We start from the raw sequence: 16,345 nt of genomic DNA, 5'->3' as shown, positions 1-16,345 counted from the left end.
TGGCTGGGTTTCCCCAGCCACTCTGGGCAGCTTCCAACAAGAGATTAAAAATACATTAAAACATCAGTTGTTAAAAGCTTCCCTAAACAGGGCTGCCTTCAGATGTCTTCTAAAAGTCTGGTAGTTGTTGTTCTCTTTGACATCTGGTGGGAGGGCGTTCCACAGGGCGGGTGCCACTACCGAGAAGGCCCTCTGCCTGGTTCCCTGTAATCTCACTTCTCGCAGTGAGGGAACCGCCAGAAGGCCCTTGGCGCTGGACCTCAGTGTCCAGGCAGAACAATGGGGGTGGAGACGCTTCTTCAGGTATACTGGACTGAGGCCGTTTAAGGCTTTAAAGGTCAGCACCAACACTTTGAATTGTGCTCAGAAACGTACTGGGAGCCAATGTCTTTCCAGACTGGTGGTCTCGGCGGCTGCTCCCGGTCACCAGTCTAGCTGCTGCATTCTGGATTAGTTGTAGTTTCCAGATCACCTTCAAAGCACATCTGAGACATTGAAGGATGTCTCAGAGATGGGAAGGTTGCAGGCAGGGGAGGAATGGCAAGTGAGACAATGATGAGCCCAGATGAAGTTGTGCAGTGATGCTTCAGCATTTGCAGGGAAATGAGGGGGTTTTAGAAGTTGGAAAGGTGGCAGGAGAGGATTAGAACATTTTATTTATTCATGTAACTAAATGTATATACCATTTGATTATAAAAAAGAGAAAGCCTTCCAGTAGTTTACAAAAAGAATGCAACAGAAAAATTATCAGTTAAGAACAACTATTTAAAGCATTCAAAAAATAATCAAGATCATTGCTAAAAACCGGCTTAACATTCTACATGTCTAGGTAGGCTTGTCTAAAAACAAAAAATGTTTTTAGCAGACGCCAAAAAAAGTGCAGTGAAAGTTCAAGACTGATGTCAATAGGCATGGACTTCCAAAGTTTGGGTGTTGCCACCCTAAAAATATCAGTTTCTTATAACAGCAGAATGAGTGTTACGTGCCACTTGGGGCAGTGCCAGTTCCATAAATCAAAGCTATCAAGTGGGTGCATATAGGGAAAGGTGATTTTGCAGGTAAACTGGTCCCGAGATGTTAAGGGCTTTATGTATTATTGGTAACACCTTAAACTTGGCCCAGTAGAAAATGGTCTTTTCCATTTCTCTCACCTGCAGGCCTTCTAAACCTGGAGAAGCTGCTCCGCCAGTTCCTGATCTCTAAGGAAACTCTCTCGATCCGGATGCTGGATGACAGCCGGGACCCCACACCGTTGCTAAAGGAGATCAGGGACGACAAGACGGCCACCATCATTGTACACGCCAATGCTTCCATGTCCCACATCATCCTTCAGAAGGTAAGAGGCAGGCGACTATTCATCAGCTGAGCTTGCTGAGGTTGGGATGGGAGAACCAGGTTAACACTTTGATCCCAGGCTTACTCAATGAAATGGACTGGCAAGTAGGTTCAGGGCTCACAAAACATGCAATTATATTACAGAAATCACTTCCACGAGGTGGGGTGATGACTACCAGCTTTGATAATCTTTTTTTTAAAAAAGGTTTAGACAAATTCATGGAGGACAGGCCTGTCACTCTATCAGCCTCCCTCAACATGAAGCCCTCCAGATGTTGTGCTGGGAGAGGGCTGATGGGAGTTGTAGTCTAAAACAACCGGAGGACTTCTACATTACATGGTGCTTGTGACACCCACATACATTTCCATGGATGTCTATCCACATCCGAACAGCAATGTACTTCAATCTCTGGGACCTGATTTCTTGTTTTAAGTCTGTGGCCAATATATATATATATATATATATATATATATATATATATATATATATATTGTTTTGTTTTCCCCATGTGTTTTAACAGCTTTCTTTAAAAATTGATCATTTTCTCTCTTTCCCCCAAGATTTCTTTCTTTTCTTTCTCTCTGCGAAAGCCTTTGGCTTTAAATCTTTGGCTGAGCTCCCAGCCAGTCCATTAGAAAGGGAAACAATATTAACAATTTATAAACAACAGTTTGGATCTGCAGCCTCATCAACACACGCTGGTGAGCACAGGCGTATGGTTTAGGAAAGCGTGAGATTGCTTTGTGGTGGTATTCATTTCACGTATCCCGGAGCGGAAGAGAGGGAGCCTTTTTTACCCTGTGGAACTTGCCAGTGTACAGAGTCCCGTGATATTTCGAAAGAACTGCCAGGGAAACTGGGACTTGAGTCAGAAACTTCATAATGTGTGGTTGGTTGGGACCTAGTGGAGCACTCTGCCCAGGAGTGTATATCATTATTATTATTACTTTATCATTACAGTTTATTTCCTGCCCTTCACCTTAAAGTCCCAGGGTGGGTTACAACTATTAAGACACAAAATTAATATTGTGTGCCAAGACCCCATGCCTCCAGTTCCCCATTGATTAATAAACACACCGACATGAGTATTTAGGGTTATGGGCTAAAACAGACCACAACTTTATTGGTTAAAGAAGGGAGCGATTTGGCTTAGGCATTGGATGAAACTGGGCTATATCTTGACTCCCACCCATCTGCAGGGAGTCAAACTAAGGGTAAACCACAAGAAGGGGGAGCCCTATGACTTACATCAAATAGGGGCACACTGAGGGGTGCCCAGTGGAGTCATGGCATGGCCCTACCCCATGCCCAGTCTTCAGACAGAATCCACACCCTTGATACGATACGATACGATATCTTTGTTGTCATTGTCCCATGCAGGACAATGAAATTGAAAAACTACATAAAACTACATAAAATTACATAAAACTACTACAAAACTACATAAAAACTACATAAAACCACATAAAAACTACATAAAACATTCAAAAACCTCTAAAAACTCTGAAACCCCATTTTAGAATACACTATACTGTAGAGACCCCTTATGCTGCGTTTAGGACCAGAATTGCATTTGGGTAGAAACTGTTTCTCAGGAGGCTAGTCCTGGCCTTTATAACCCTATACCTTCTTCCAGAAGGCAGAAGCTGAAAGAGATCCTTGGATCCTTTTAACAGGATACCCTTATCAAGAAGGGGCAGACAGAGGCTACAACCTCCCCTCCCTTATACAAAGGCTTACCCAATGCCTAACCTTACAAAGTTGTGACGATTGCTACAAGGTAGGCAAAAACCAAGTGGAGGCAAGAGAGGGAAGCCCCTGGCGAAAAAGGGAAGCCCATAGATTGGCCGGGCAGGGGGGACGCGGCCGGGGTTGGCACGGAGGAGGTATCAATCCCTAACCCCTGATCTGGGTCACTACGGGGGTCCAGATGCCAGTCCACAACGCCACCCACTGTAAAAGGTGAGCAATCTTAAAACGCAATATTTAAAAAAAAACACCCCAGTTTAGAAGAACTTAAAATTACAAAAATAAGGTGGGTCCTAAAATCATAAATCTCAAGTGTCAAAAGCCAGGGTGAACAGGTGTATCTTCAGTATTTGCTGAAAGCTGTGCAATGTAGGTGTCAGAAGGGATTTCCACAACTTAGGGGCTGCCACAGAGAAGGCCTTCTCCCCATCTGCCACTGCCACCACCCTGAGTGTTTGAGGGCAGAGGCACTACCAAGAGGCCTCCTCCACCCCATTGATCTTAGCACCCAAGAGGATCTGTAGGGAAGAAGGCGGTCTTTCTGGTATTTGAGGCCCGAGTCATTTATACTGAGGCCTCAGTGCCGATTTCTGTGCAAGAAGACATTGCTTTGTGATCTGCCCTGTATTCCCCCTGTTTCTGTTCTGCTGCAATTTGTCTTCTACCCCAAACTACATTATTCGCCCCACTGTCCGCTGTGGCAAGATTTCGTAATGTGTAATTACTTATGCAAATTATATACAGTGGTACCTCAGGTTAAGTACTTAATTCATTCCGGAGGTCCGTACTTAACCTGAAACTGTTCTTAATCTGAAGCACCACTTTAGCTAATGGGGCCTCCCACTGCCACCGCGCCGCCGGAGCACGATTTCTGTTCTCATCCTGAAGCAAATTTCTTAACCTGAGGTACTATTTCTGGGTTAGCGGAGTCTGTAACCTGAAGCGTATGTAACCCAAGGTACCACTGTAAGTACATTGTCATTAGGTTATTCCGTTCCATTCATTTCAGTGCAATGAAAGCACAATGCCAATGCAGTTGGAGAATAACTGGTCTCACTTTATTGGAATGCATTACTGGTCTCACTTTATTCAAACCTTAAGTTTCTCTCCTTCCCATTTTGTAATGAATTTCATTCTGAATTATATAGTACTGGATCAGACTAGAGCAGGGTTAGGGAAACCTGTGGTCCTCCTAATGCTTTGGACTCCATCTCCAAACTGCCATAGCCACAATGGTCAATAGTGAGGGATAATAGCAATTGTGTGGGCCACTGGAGGGCCACAGGTTCCTCATCTCTGGTCTAGAAGACTTAGAATCATAGAATCATAGAGTTGGAAGAGACCACAAGGGCCATCGAGTCCAACCCCCTGCCAAGCAGGAAACACCATCAGAGCACTCCTGACATATGGTTGTCAAGCCTCTGCTTAAAGACCTCCAAAGAAGGAGACTCCACCACACTCCTTGGCAGCAAATTCCACTGTCGAACAGCTCTTACTGTCAGGAAGTTCTTCCTAATGTTTAGGTGGAATCTTCTTTCTTGTAGTTTGGAACCATTGCTCCGTGTCCGCTTCTCTGGAGCAGCAGAAAACAACCTTTCTCCCTCCTCTATGTGACATCCTTTTATATATTTGAACATGGCTATCATATCACCCCTTAACCTCCTCTTCTCCAGGCTAAACATGCCCAGCTCCCTTAGCCGTTCCTCATAAGGCATCGTTTCCAGGCCTTTGACCATTTTGGTTGCCCTCCTCTGGACACGTTCCAGTTTGTCAGTGTCCTTCTTGAACTTGTGAAGACTCTTGAATATAACTTGGCACACGGTTAACTGGCTAGGCTGCTGAAATCACTCTGCACTAAGTCATTGTCACATTAATTGTTAAGAAATTGTCACTTATCCTTGGAGCCCTCGTTGCACAGAAATTGTACAAAAACATAAGCAATCATTACTTATTGCTGAGGGAAAAGTTCTCCCAGAAAAGCTGCATGCCTGTGTGACTGCATCTCTGATGTCGATTAATGGTTGTTTCCCCCATAGGGAGCAGAGATGAAGAGTGCAGCTCTGTGAATGTATCTGTATTTAGAAACTCCCCGCTGCCTGCCTGGGCTTTCAGATCAAAAGTGGCAGATTTTGTGTTCATGCAAAGTTGTCCCCATTATTAGTCATTGCAGGTACAGATCAGCTTGTCTTCTGTCCGCAGACAAAGGTCAAAAATAAGTTGCTAACGGAGTCTGCCCAGTTCTCGGAGAGAGATCAGAGAGATCTTCTGCAAGCTAATGGGTCTCATCAGTGCACCACTGCATTATTTTAATTGCTCATCAGCCAAGTAGCTGGTGTGTACATGTGTGAATCAGAATCAAAGGACACCCTTTGGTTTTGACCTTTCGTATTTTGCTAAAAACCTCAACCTGTTGCATTTTGTGTGGGAAATTAGAGCCAAGATGTGGATTCTCTTTTCTCCCTCCCTCTTTCTCTGCGGAGTCAATAAAGGATTTGAATGAATTCGCTCTGTATTGAGGGCTACCCCTTCAGCCTGTTGCCATAGTAATGTTGCACAGCTACAGAACTAGAGGCTCTTTTGACTCCCCTCCTCCTTTCTCTGGGGTATTCTCCTGCCGTGACCGACATAAAGATGTCAAGGATTGAAAGGGTTGCTTTTCTTAAAAATAAGAAAAGGGGGGAGAAACCCTGTTACATCCTCAGTACAGTTTAATGTGGTTCACTTAAGCAAGAGATTCTTAAGGGAGATGGCTTAGGAGAAACATAAATAGATAGAGATATGGGGTTGTGTTTCATCTCCTGCATAAAAGTACAACTCAGCAAGCACAGAATTTTTGCGGCACTTGCAGAGGGAGGGCAAACTTGGCAAAGACAGATGGTGATGATCCCAAAACAGCTACTTGTGAGGTCCAGGTTTTGCAGAGTGAAAAGCAAGCATTGGCTAGACTGAGCCGGCACAGCACTTAACCAGAGCTCCAGATAAACCCTGCTAGATGGGGTGTTAACTAACTAACTAACTAACTAACTAACTAACTAACTAACTCATTAGTCACTTGTCACCTGAAGGTCTTCAAATGACTTACAGCAATGTATATATTCTTACACACACATACACAATACCGTAAGGAAAGGAAAAAAAGGGGGATCATACAATACGTCAATATATCATCTAACATTACATTTATGAAGAAACAAAAAACTACACACCCACCATATAAGTAATAACAAATTTCATTAACAAATGGCAAATAAACAAAAATATGCCCGCCTACCAATTAGCAAATAAACGACTATTTTTCCATTTTTAACCTCCCCACCCAAATGTCTGGAATCAGGCCAGCTGTTGCAAATCAGCACTGGGTGGGCCCAAGGTCCTCCTCCAGGGATGCTCCCGAATCTCCCCTCTCCCTTCAGACAAGAGCAGTAGCAAAGAAATGCAAGAAGATGGTAGCAAAAGTTTTACCCGGTTGCTGCTGCTGCTGCTGCTGGTAGGCGTGCCCTGAAAGCAGAAGATAAGCAACCTCTTATTTTTGACAGGGGTATTTTGCTTCCCTGAGGGCACTTTTAAACACGCCACAGGGCATTTGTGGCACCATGCACATGTGCCTGTTCTCTCTCTCTGGCACTTCAGATCTCAAACTGGGCACAATGGGAAACTGAGCAAGCTGCATACCCACTGTGCCTCCCTTCAAACCACTGGGCAGATACTTCTGGGAAGCCCTGCTAAAGAGACACTCAAGCAACCAGGAGGAACTGAATGCTTCCTCTTATGTAAAGCCTAGGAAGCCCAGAAGGTTTTCTTGCTTTTCAACCTGAGCTACGGGTCTCCTGGTGAAGTTGCTTGGCTCCTCTCCAGTGTCTGTCAGGCGTCTTTGCCTGCCTGCTTCCACTCCTCATTGTTTTGCTGCATTGAGACCAGGATGAGGGAATTGCTTTGGGAATGTAGGAAGCTCTGGCTTCCATCAGGTCAGACTGTTTGCCTACCTGCCCAGTGTTGCCTGCTCTGACTCGCAGCAGCTCTCCAGGGTCTCAACTAATCCAGAATGCGGCAGCTAGACTGGTGACTGGGAGCTGCCGCCGAGACCACATAACACCGGTCTTGAAAGACCTACACTGGCTCCCAGTACATTTCCGAGCACAATTCAAAGTGTTGGTGCTGACCTTTAAAGCCCTAAACGGCCTCGGTCCAGTATATCTGAAGGAGCGTCTCCACCTCCATCGTTCTGCCCGGACACTGAGGTCCAGCGCCGAGGACCTTCCGGTGGTTCCCTCGCTGCAAGAAGCCAAGTTACAGGGAACCAGGCAGAGGGCCTTCTCGGTAGTGGCACCCGCCCTGTGGAACGCCCTCCCACCAGATGTCAAAGAGAAAAATAACTACCAAACTTTTAGAAGACATCTAAAGGCAGCCCTGTTTAGGGAAGCTTTTAATGTTTAATAGGTTATTGTATTTTAGTGTTTTGTTGGAAGCCGCCCAGAGTGGCTGGGGAAACCCAGCCAGATGGGCGGGGTATAAATAATAAATTATTATTATTATTATTATTATTATTTATTTAAGGCAAAGCCTTTCTCTCATCACCTCCTTCCTCACCCTTTTAACTGGAGATATCAGGGATTGAACCTGAGGCTTCCTGAAGCCAAAGCATGCACGCTTCCTCTGAGCCGTGGTCCTCTCCCTGACAAATGTTGGGCCAGATCAGATGGTGCTTCTCTCTCAGTCTGGCCCATTGCATTGTGGGAAGTGAGACTGTACTTCCCTTCAGTGACCAAGCAGTACACCTACCTAGCACCCAATGGCTCTGCATTTGCACACAGGGTTGACATTTCCCAATAATTCCCTTGTGTGTACAGTCCAAAGAATGCAGATCAAAACCACACGGTCCATTTCCTTTTAAAGAAATCTGGTAATTGATTGCATGTATCTGACTTACGTACGTTGGAATTCAAGTATATATTTTATGCAACTCTCCTCTGAGGGAAGGTTTCAGCGCTTGGGGCTTTTTAGTTTAGAGAAGAGTAAGAGGCGAAATGATAGAAGTTCATAAAATTATTCATGGCTTGGAGGAAGTGGATAGAGAAAAGTTTTTCCCCCCTCTCTGAAAATTAGTAGAATTCAAGGGCATCCAACGAACAGATAAAAGAAAGTACTTCTGCACACAGCACATAGTTGATCTGTGGAACTCGCTCCTGCAAGAGGCCGTGATTGCCACCAACTTGAATGGCTTCAAAATAGAATTAGACAAATACATGAAGGATAAGGCTAGCAATGGCTAAGCTATCTCTCCATGGTCAGAGGCAGCGATGTTTCTGAATTCCAGTTGCTGAAGACCACAGGAGGGGAGAGGGCTCTTGGGCTTGAGTCCTCCTTGGGGGTTTCCTGCAGGCATCTGGTTAGCCACTGTGAGAACAAGATGCTGGACGGTTTTCCAGTCTGAGAGCCAGCATGGTGTAGTGGTTAAGAGCGGTGGACTCGTAATCTGGTGAACCGGGTTCGATTCCCCGTTCCTCCACATGCAGCTGCTGGTTGACCTTGGGCCAGTCACACTTCTCTGAAGTCTCTCAGCCCCACTCACCTCACAGAGTGTTTGTTGTGGGGGAGGAAGGAAAAGGAGATTGTTAGCCACTTTGAGACTCCTTCTGTAGTGATAAAGCAGGATATCAAATCCAAACTCTTCTTCTTCTTCTATTGTCCTGATGCAGCAGGCTTTTCTTGTGTTCTTATGTATATGCTTCATATTCAGATGTTCTGGTCCTGAATGGAACTGCGCCATTCATAGCTTTCTTATTTCCATGCTATGGGCTGCTCCATTTCCCCCTCTCTCTCCCATCAGTCTAGCTTGTCCCATATTTTCATGAAGAATGAGCTCTGCCAATCAAACTGCCTGCCTTTTATCTCAGTTGGCAATGCATCTCCATTCCCAACAGGATGTCATTCCGTGTTCCCACCTGGTCGCCTCCCCGCGCTTCTTTGCTAGCGCAGTTGAAATACTATCTTTGATTTACGGAGCTCTGACTAGATTCTGCTTTCCAGCCCTACCAACCTTGAACGATGAATCTGCCACTGACTCTCAGTTCACATCCTCCCCCCATATGGTCCAGAGTTGCACGGTTGCTTCTCTGCTGACAGCCCCATCCTGGCTTCCCACCTGCCAGTATGTGTATGTTTGTGTGAAGAAGGCCAGGAAAAATAATTTGCGGCTTTCTTTGATTATCTGCCCTTGGAATAGAAAGCTTCTGACTTCAAAGCTGGTTGCACGGAGAACCGGTGTCCCTGCCTGCCCCAAGCTAAAAAGCAGGCTCAGCTTTGCACAGTGAATATGAGAGGAGGCAGTGTTTGGAGCAGAAGAGCAGAACGAGATGCTAGGAAAGAACTTTTTTGTTTTTTCTCTGCCACTCAAGGTAGCTCTGTCAGGCTTGGGAAAATGTCAGGCCTGGGAAATCTAGGTTCAACTCTTGCTCAGCCATACATTTCATTAGGTTCCGTTGGACCAGTTGCTATCTCTCATTGTAATCTACCTCAGAGGGTTCTTGTGTGAATAAAAGACTATGCACCTGTTCCTTCATCCTCCTTCATCCCCACCTAGAACCCATATACATATACAGTGGAACCTTGGTTCTCAAACGGCTTAGTTGGCAAACAAATCAGTTCCCAAACGCTGAAAACCCGGAAGTGAGTGTTTTTCAGAAGCCAAACGTCCGATGCGGTTGCCGGCTATTGTTTCCAGGGCGCCTGTGCCAATCGGAAGCCATGCCTTTGGTTTTTGAACGTTTTGGAAGTCAAATGGGTACCACTGTACATTTATACATATACAGCCCAGTTTACAGACCTGGGAAAAAATCCATTCATAATATCTCCATCTTTTCAGGAGTCAGCTGTAACTCATTCAGCCAAGGCAGGCACAATATTTACATGAGAATCCTGTCCATGTTTTCTCAGAAGGAAGTCCTGTGTTCAGTGGATCATGGACAAGTATATTTAGGATTGCAGTCTTTACATGTATTTATTTAAACATTTGCTGTGTTCCTTTCCTAAAAGTTCAAGATGGCTGGAGAAAGACACACACGAGAGGGAGAGAGAGAGAGAGAGAGAGAGAGAGAGAGAGAGAATATGCAAATTCATTATATAGAATGTTCTAATACAATAAAATTCTAATATAATGAAAACGTTAATAATTAAGAAGCAGAACAATAAAATATCAAACTAATAAGAACACCTTTAAAACAATTCAGTCAAGTTTCAATAGACTCAATAAAACTGAGGAAGCAGATCTCCACCCCATGGCAGAAGACCATTGGGCCTTATTGATGAGGTTCATCAAGCACTGTGTGTGCGTTGTCTAAAAACAAGAATTATTTTTTCTTTACAAGTATTACTTTTATTCAAATGCAGATTTATGCAGTTTTAATTGATTGATTAATCAACTAACGTATCATTAATCAAGCAGAGGTTCTTTATCTGTTTGACAGTCTGACTGAAGAACAGCATGTTTGAAGTTTCAAAGAGTGATATGAAAGCCCTGATAGACTGGGAATGGTTTATTCCCACACAGGACTCATAATAACTCAATGTAGTCATTCATCAGTTGCAGAAAATCCAAGGAAAACAGTGTGTTTGAAAGATAGGTGATGTGAAATGCGAGTGTTGTCTTTGGTGTTATGTGTGCACAGGGCCATTTACACATACTAGTCATCAATCAGTGTTACAAGTCACCAGTGAAAGTGTGCAGCTTCCCTGTAATAGCCTAGGGTTAGGTGCAGGTACTTACTGGACCACAACCAGATTCTTTGGGTTCAGAAATGGAAGACAAATAGCTAAAGCATCCCTAGTGTTTGCTAATCCTTCTAGTGTTGTGCAGTTCCTGGTTGGCTTCCAAGCTGACGGCCTGGGCAGGCTGGGTCTTCCTGTTATATACCTGCTGGGATTGGCAAGGCATCTGACCCTCACCTGAATTTCATAGCTCTCCCAACGAGTGCTTTGGTCTGCCCACTGATACCAGGAACTCTACTATTCAAATTAGGCCCAGTGTTTTTGTTATAATCCCCTTCTCAATTAAGTAATCAATTTTAATCTTGAATTTAAATTCTCAAAACTTTCTTATTTGTTAATTCAAGCAAGTAAACTACTGCTCTCACTTCATTACAAACAGTATTTCTACCTGCAACACACCTGCAAGCGGCAGCCTGTACAGACTATGCATGTGTGGCAACCGTATCGGCTGCCGTGCGAGCAGCATCCTGTACAGATGCCCGTTCCGAAGGTGTCTGAGAACGGCAGTCCATATGGATGCCGCGTGAGCGGTGCCCATACAGACTGCATGCGCCCTCGGCCACTCTACAGCTGGGGGAAGGCAGGGGCCATCTTGTCACCCCTCCCAGAGTGGCACCCGGGGTGGCCTGCCCCCTCCGACCCCCTTCCTCCGCCCCTGTGTATATATTGATAATATAATTTAGGTTACTGAGGACAAACAAGATTGTACAAAAATAAGATTGGGTGCAGGCCTGGCCAGGATGTAGGCGTCCTGACTGTGACAAATGTGACCTGTGTGCTTGCTTGCTTGATTAACAGCTGTTGGGAACTTCAAGGTCCCTGCTCTCCCTTCTTGTGGTCTTTGTACTGGACCTGGAGTCTCCAATAGAGAGCATTCCATGTCAAGAAGGAGGGCAAGTGGACACACTATCAAATGACAGGGCAGGAGCTACATGGAGGAGGGCCTTTTCACTGGTGGTGCCCATTGTATGCCTCGCTCTTCCCAGACCTGCTCTCTTTTGGCCTGTATTTTGGAGCTTTATAATTTAGGAAGGCTTTGGAAGAACTGGTTGACAAGTCTTATCAATTGCTGATGTATGAGCAGATTTTATTTGCTGCTATTCTGGGCTTCTGGTGCACCAGGGTTTACACCAGCGTAATAGAGTTGGTCAGGATGCCAGAAGAGATACGATTTATGAGCTTTCTCCATTATCTGCACAGCAGGGGTGTTCAGTCAACAGTGCAAAGGCTGAGCTAAAGAATTCCCTGCTTGTTACCTGCTTTCAGCAGTAGAGGTCGCTGTTTGGTAGTACCCAATTGGTTAGCTGTCAGATTCTAGAGCTCCCTATTGGTGGCACTTAGCTAATTCACAACATACAGAGTCCATTCATAAAACATAGTGTTTATTTATAAAGCAGTAACATAAATCTCCATTGCTACATATTGGGTGTATATTTCAGCTTTTGAATGTACAGTGGTACCTCGGGTTAAGTACTTAATTCGTTCCGGAGGTCCGTTCTTAACCTGAAATTGTTCTTAACCTGAAGCACCACTTTAGCTAATGGGGCCTCCTGCTGCTGCTGCACCGCCGGAGCACGATTTCTGTTCTCATCCTGAAGCAAAGTTCTTAACCTGAAGCACTATTTCTGGGTTAGCGGAGTCTGTAACCTGAAGTGTATGTAACCTGGAGCATATGTAACCTGAGGTACCACTGTACAGGTTTATGACCATGCTGTAGGGTAGTGCTTATGTGACTGTGAATAAAAGGTGGCTGGGCTCATTGTCTCGGGGTTTTGGGGGGAAGAGGTGACAAAACTGATTTCCAATAAGTTACCCCCCTTTATTTCCATAACAAGTCCTTGAGTCTGTACTCTGAATAGTGACACCAGGGACCTAGAAGGTGCAGGGCTTGTCAGTCCAATCCCTGCATAGTCTCATCAGCTGTGAACTGGGGCCCTACCAAAAAAAAATCAAGTTGCGCCCCACTGCTTCAAATTGGGCCCCACTGGCTAGCCCTGAGTATAATAGTTGCAGGGCCTGAGTTGCCCTGCCCTTGCATGAAGTCTTGGGTTTGCAATTTTGGGAAAGGTGAGACTGCCCACTGGGGAGGGCTGGTGAGGCCCCCTAGATTTAGAGGCCCTAGGCTTCAGCCTACTTAGCCTATACATAAATCCGGCACTGAGCAGGCTCTTCTTATGTTCTTTCTTACAGGTTAGCATTTGATCAGTTATTATTTCTTTCACAAGGAAGGTTCCCTCAACCCTCCCATCCCCAAACGAAAGGGGGCAAATGACTTTAAAACTAGGAAGGGCTTCTGGAACTTCTGGGTAGGAGTTTTCAAATACCAGCCTCAGATATTTCTGCTGCTCACTTCCCTTGGGGATAATGGGAGGGTTGCCAGCTACAAAGACTGAGATGCCACTGAAACCTGCTCTGAAGCAAATGACTGATTGTAATTGAGGAGCGTCTGTGTCTCTCTTGAGCTGTTTGTCACCTGGATGGCTTTTTTTAGTTCTCCCACTACCCCAGGCAACGATTTTAAATGTTCTACACTTAAATGCATTTGCATATGTGAATGAGCAGTGCCTCCCCCCCCCCACACACACTCAATTTGGGCAGGGTGGCAACTCTAATCTATTTGTGCTTCAGCAGCTTTGCATATTACTAAGAGGTGGAATGGGAAGGAAACACAAACAAATCACACTTTCTGTTTCTTCATGCTTCCAATAAAAGCCTAAGATTAAGATCAGACCAAAGTGGGTCCATTTTGTCCAGGAGCAGAGAAACCCAGACCCTCTGGGCCTTTCTATCTGGCCATTGGAATTCTCCCCAGTCCACACCCCTCACTCTCTCTGCTTCACACCCTCCTTGAGTGTTTTTGCCTGGCTGGAATATGTCCTCGAATTCTGATAATGCCCCTAGCTTGCCTGGATGGATAGAGGGGGTCCGTTTTAAACCCATCCTCTTTTAAAGGCATCCAAGTTGGTGGCCATCACTGCATCTAGTGGGAGAGAGTTCCATAGTTTTAACTATGTGCTGCATGAAGACGTACTTTCTTGTATCAGCCCTGAATCTTACAGCCAGTGCTCCCCCCCCCCGGGGTACGCAGGGGTATGCATACCCGTAAACTCTTTGTGAATCTTTGTACTTTTGTCCATTTACTGTATTTATTTTTCCTGATTTGAACTATAAAATGGTGATTTTTTTGAGTCAAAATGAGAGTACAGTGGTACCTCGGGTTAAGTACTTAATTCGTTCCGGAGGTCCGTTCTTAACCTGAAACTGTACTTAACCTGAAGCACCACTTTAGCTAATGGGGCCTCCCACTGCTGCCGTGCCACCGGGGCATGATTTCTGTTCTCTTCCTGAAGCAAAGTTCTTAACCCAAGGTACTATTTCTGAGTTAGCGGAGTCTGTAACCTGAAGCGTATGTAACCTGAACTGTATGTTGCCCACGAGTTCTAGTCTTATGAGAGAGGAAGAAAAACTGTTCTCTCTTCACTCTCTGCATGCCAGGCACAATTTTAAACACTTCCATCATGTCACCTCTTACTCACATTTTCTCAAAATTAAAAGGTCCCAGAGGCAGCACCCTTTACTCATAGGGAGTTGCTCATTTTGGTTGCCCTTTTCTATCTCATCACTCTGCCCCACACCACCAAGATAAGGGATACTCTTGCTTGCTATGTTTGAAAAATTCACCTGTAATAAGGCGTATAAGGAGATGAGCTTATTATGCATGCAGTCACCCTTTGGGGACAAATGCATATACTTCAAAACACAATTAAGCACAGGAGCAACTGTGCTTCTCCTATTTGCAGGGGGAAGCTGAAAGTGAAGAATCCTAATTGGCTGGACCTTGAATCAGCATTGACATGCCTCTCTCTCACCTCTAAATGTTGATTGCCCCTGGTCCTTACTCCTATCGAGTAGCCAACTCCAACTCCTTCTCACCTGGCTGGCTGCAGCTACCTGAAATTTCCAAGGACCTGATAAGGCCTCTCCTCCTCCCAGAGGGGAGGGGTTGTGAGTGGGAGCAGCCTCCCACAGGGGGGGCAGGGAGGCGTATTCAGCTCCCTGCTCCTGATTGCTTCTGCTGCTGCGGCCAAGCCTCCCAGCCGACCAATAGGGCCGGCTGGTGGGTGGGGCTAAATGCATTTGAACAGCCGCAGCAGCGCTCTGCTCCCAGTCTGTTCCTGCTTTCTTCGGATCTCCCTCCCTCCCTCTTAGGTCAGCTTCTTTTTGCGTATTGACCTTGCTATGGACTTTGTTTGGTTGCCTTGGTTGTCCAAGGGGCCTGGTAGGACTTTTTATCCATTTGGCAAATTGGCACCAGCCTCTTGGTTTTTTCGCCTACCTCGTAGCAATCCGTCACAACTTTCTGGTATTGGCGGTTCGGCATTAGAATATGTGTGCAGTGTTGGAGGATTGGGTATGCGCCATCATCTACCCCTCCTCTTTTGGGTATTCCGTTAAAGGAATCCGGCGGTCGTGGATCCTGTCCGATGCCCTGCTGGTGGCTAAGGCCATGGCATGACCCCCGGTGACGTCATGGGGGAGCTTCCAGTTGTATTTGCATCAACAAGCTCCTCCCATTGGTTGTTAACCCTAATATGACTCCCGGCTGCGCGGGGTGGAGTCTGTTATTGCTGTTTCATCCAATGCCTAAGCCAATACTACTCACATGCTGTAACCAATAAAAGTTGTGGCCTAATTTTGCCCATTAACCTAAAATAATGTGTCTGTGTGTATTATTATAATCCTATGCGGGTGGAGGGTCCTCGACTCACAATGCTACCTTTTCCTTGGAGATTCGGGGGGGTTGTATCTGAAATTTTCTACATTCCAAGCATGAGCAGTACCACTGAGCTACCTTCCAAAGATCCTAGGCACACATCCAAAGGAGCAAATCTCACTGGACAACCGAGTGAGTGGCTGAGGAGTTAACATACATAGGATGGAGTCGACCGCAAGAAAATGGGAGCTAGCAGATGACAATTGCGGCTGTACATGGGTGTCTCTGAACTAAGGGATACGCCCATTGCAAAATAGCGTTCATAAGCTTCAGATCAGGATGCATCTAGGATGTGCAAACATTCTCTCTCCCTGCAGCAAAAAAAACGGGTGGCTTTCTGCTGTCATAATCTCTCATCTCTTCTCCTTTGCAGGCAGCTGAACTGGGAATGGTGTCAGCCTATTACACGTATATCTTCACTAATCTGGTAAGACATTTCTTCAGCTCCGCGCCCCCCCCCCCCCCGCCGCCATAAGAGTCTTATTGACAAAACCTGACCTGTTCAAGCTGCAGTGTGTCTGGCACTTCCGCAGATGCCATGAATGAGAGGAAGAGGAGAGAGAAATCTGGGGGAGATGTAGGGTGCCTCTGTATTTGCATTTTATTAGTATTAGTATTAGTATTAAAGGACTTGAAAAGTTGTGAAATATGTAGACTAGGAGCAACATCATCTCCTAAGCAATGCACTTATCCAAGTTTTTTTATAAGTCTTTTCTGCCAAG

The 16,345-nt window shown here is 45.5% G+C and overlaps 1 protein-coding gene across 4 annotated transcripts in view; it reads left to right on the top strand.

The window, feature by feature from the left end:
* GRIK4 (glutamate ionotropic receptor kainate type subunit 4) overlaps window positions 1-16,345 on the top strand; it is a 457,517-nt gene that overhangs the window by 313,449 nt on the left and 127,723 nt on the right. For all 4 annotated transcript variants that reach the window (XM_083588425.1, XM_083588423.1, XM_083588424.1 and 1 more), the window contains exons 6-7: window positions 1,158-1,336; window positions 15,997-16,050. In XM_083588425.1, coding sequence (XP_083444551.1) covers window positions 1,158-1,336; window positions 15,997-16,050 — 233 coding nt within the window. The remainder of the gene's footprint in view (window positions 1-1,157; window positions 1,337-15,996; window positions 16,051-16,345) is intronic.

Source organism: Podarcis filfolensis (genome assembly GCF_964270895.1).
Source record: "Podarcis filfolensis genome assembly, chromosome: 15".
NCBI lineage: Eukaryota > Metazoa > Chordata > Lepidosauria > Squamata > Lacertidae > Podarcis > Podarcis filfolensis.
This window is presented reverse-complemented; position numbering and strand designations above follow the sequence as displayed.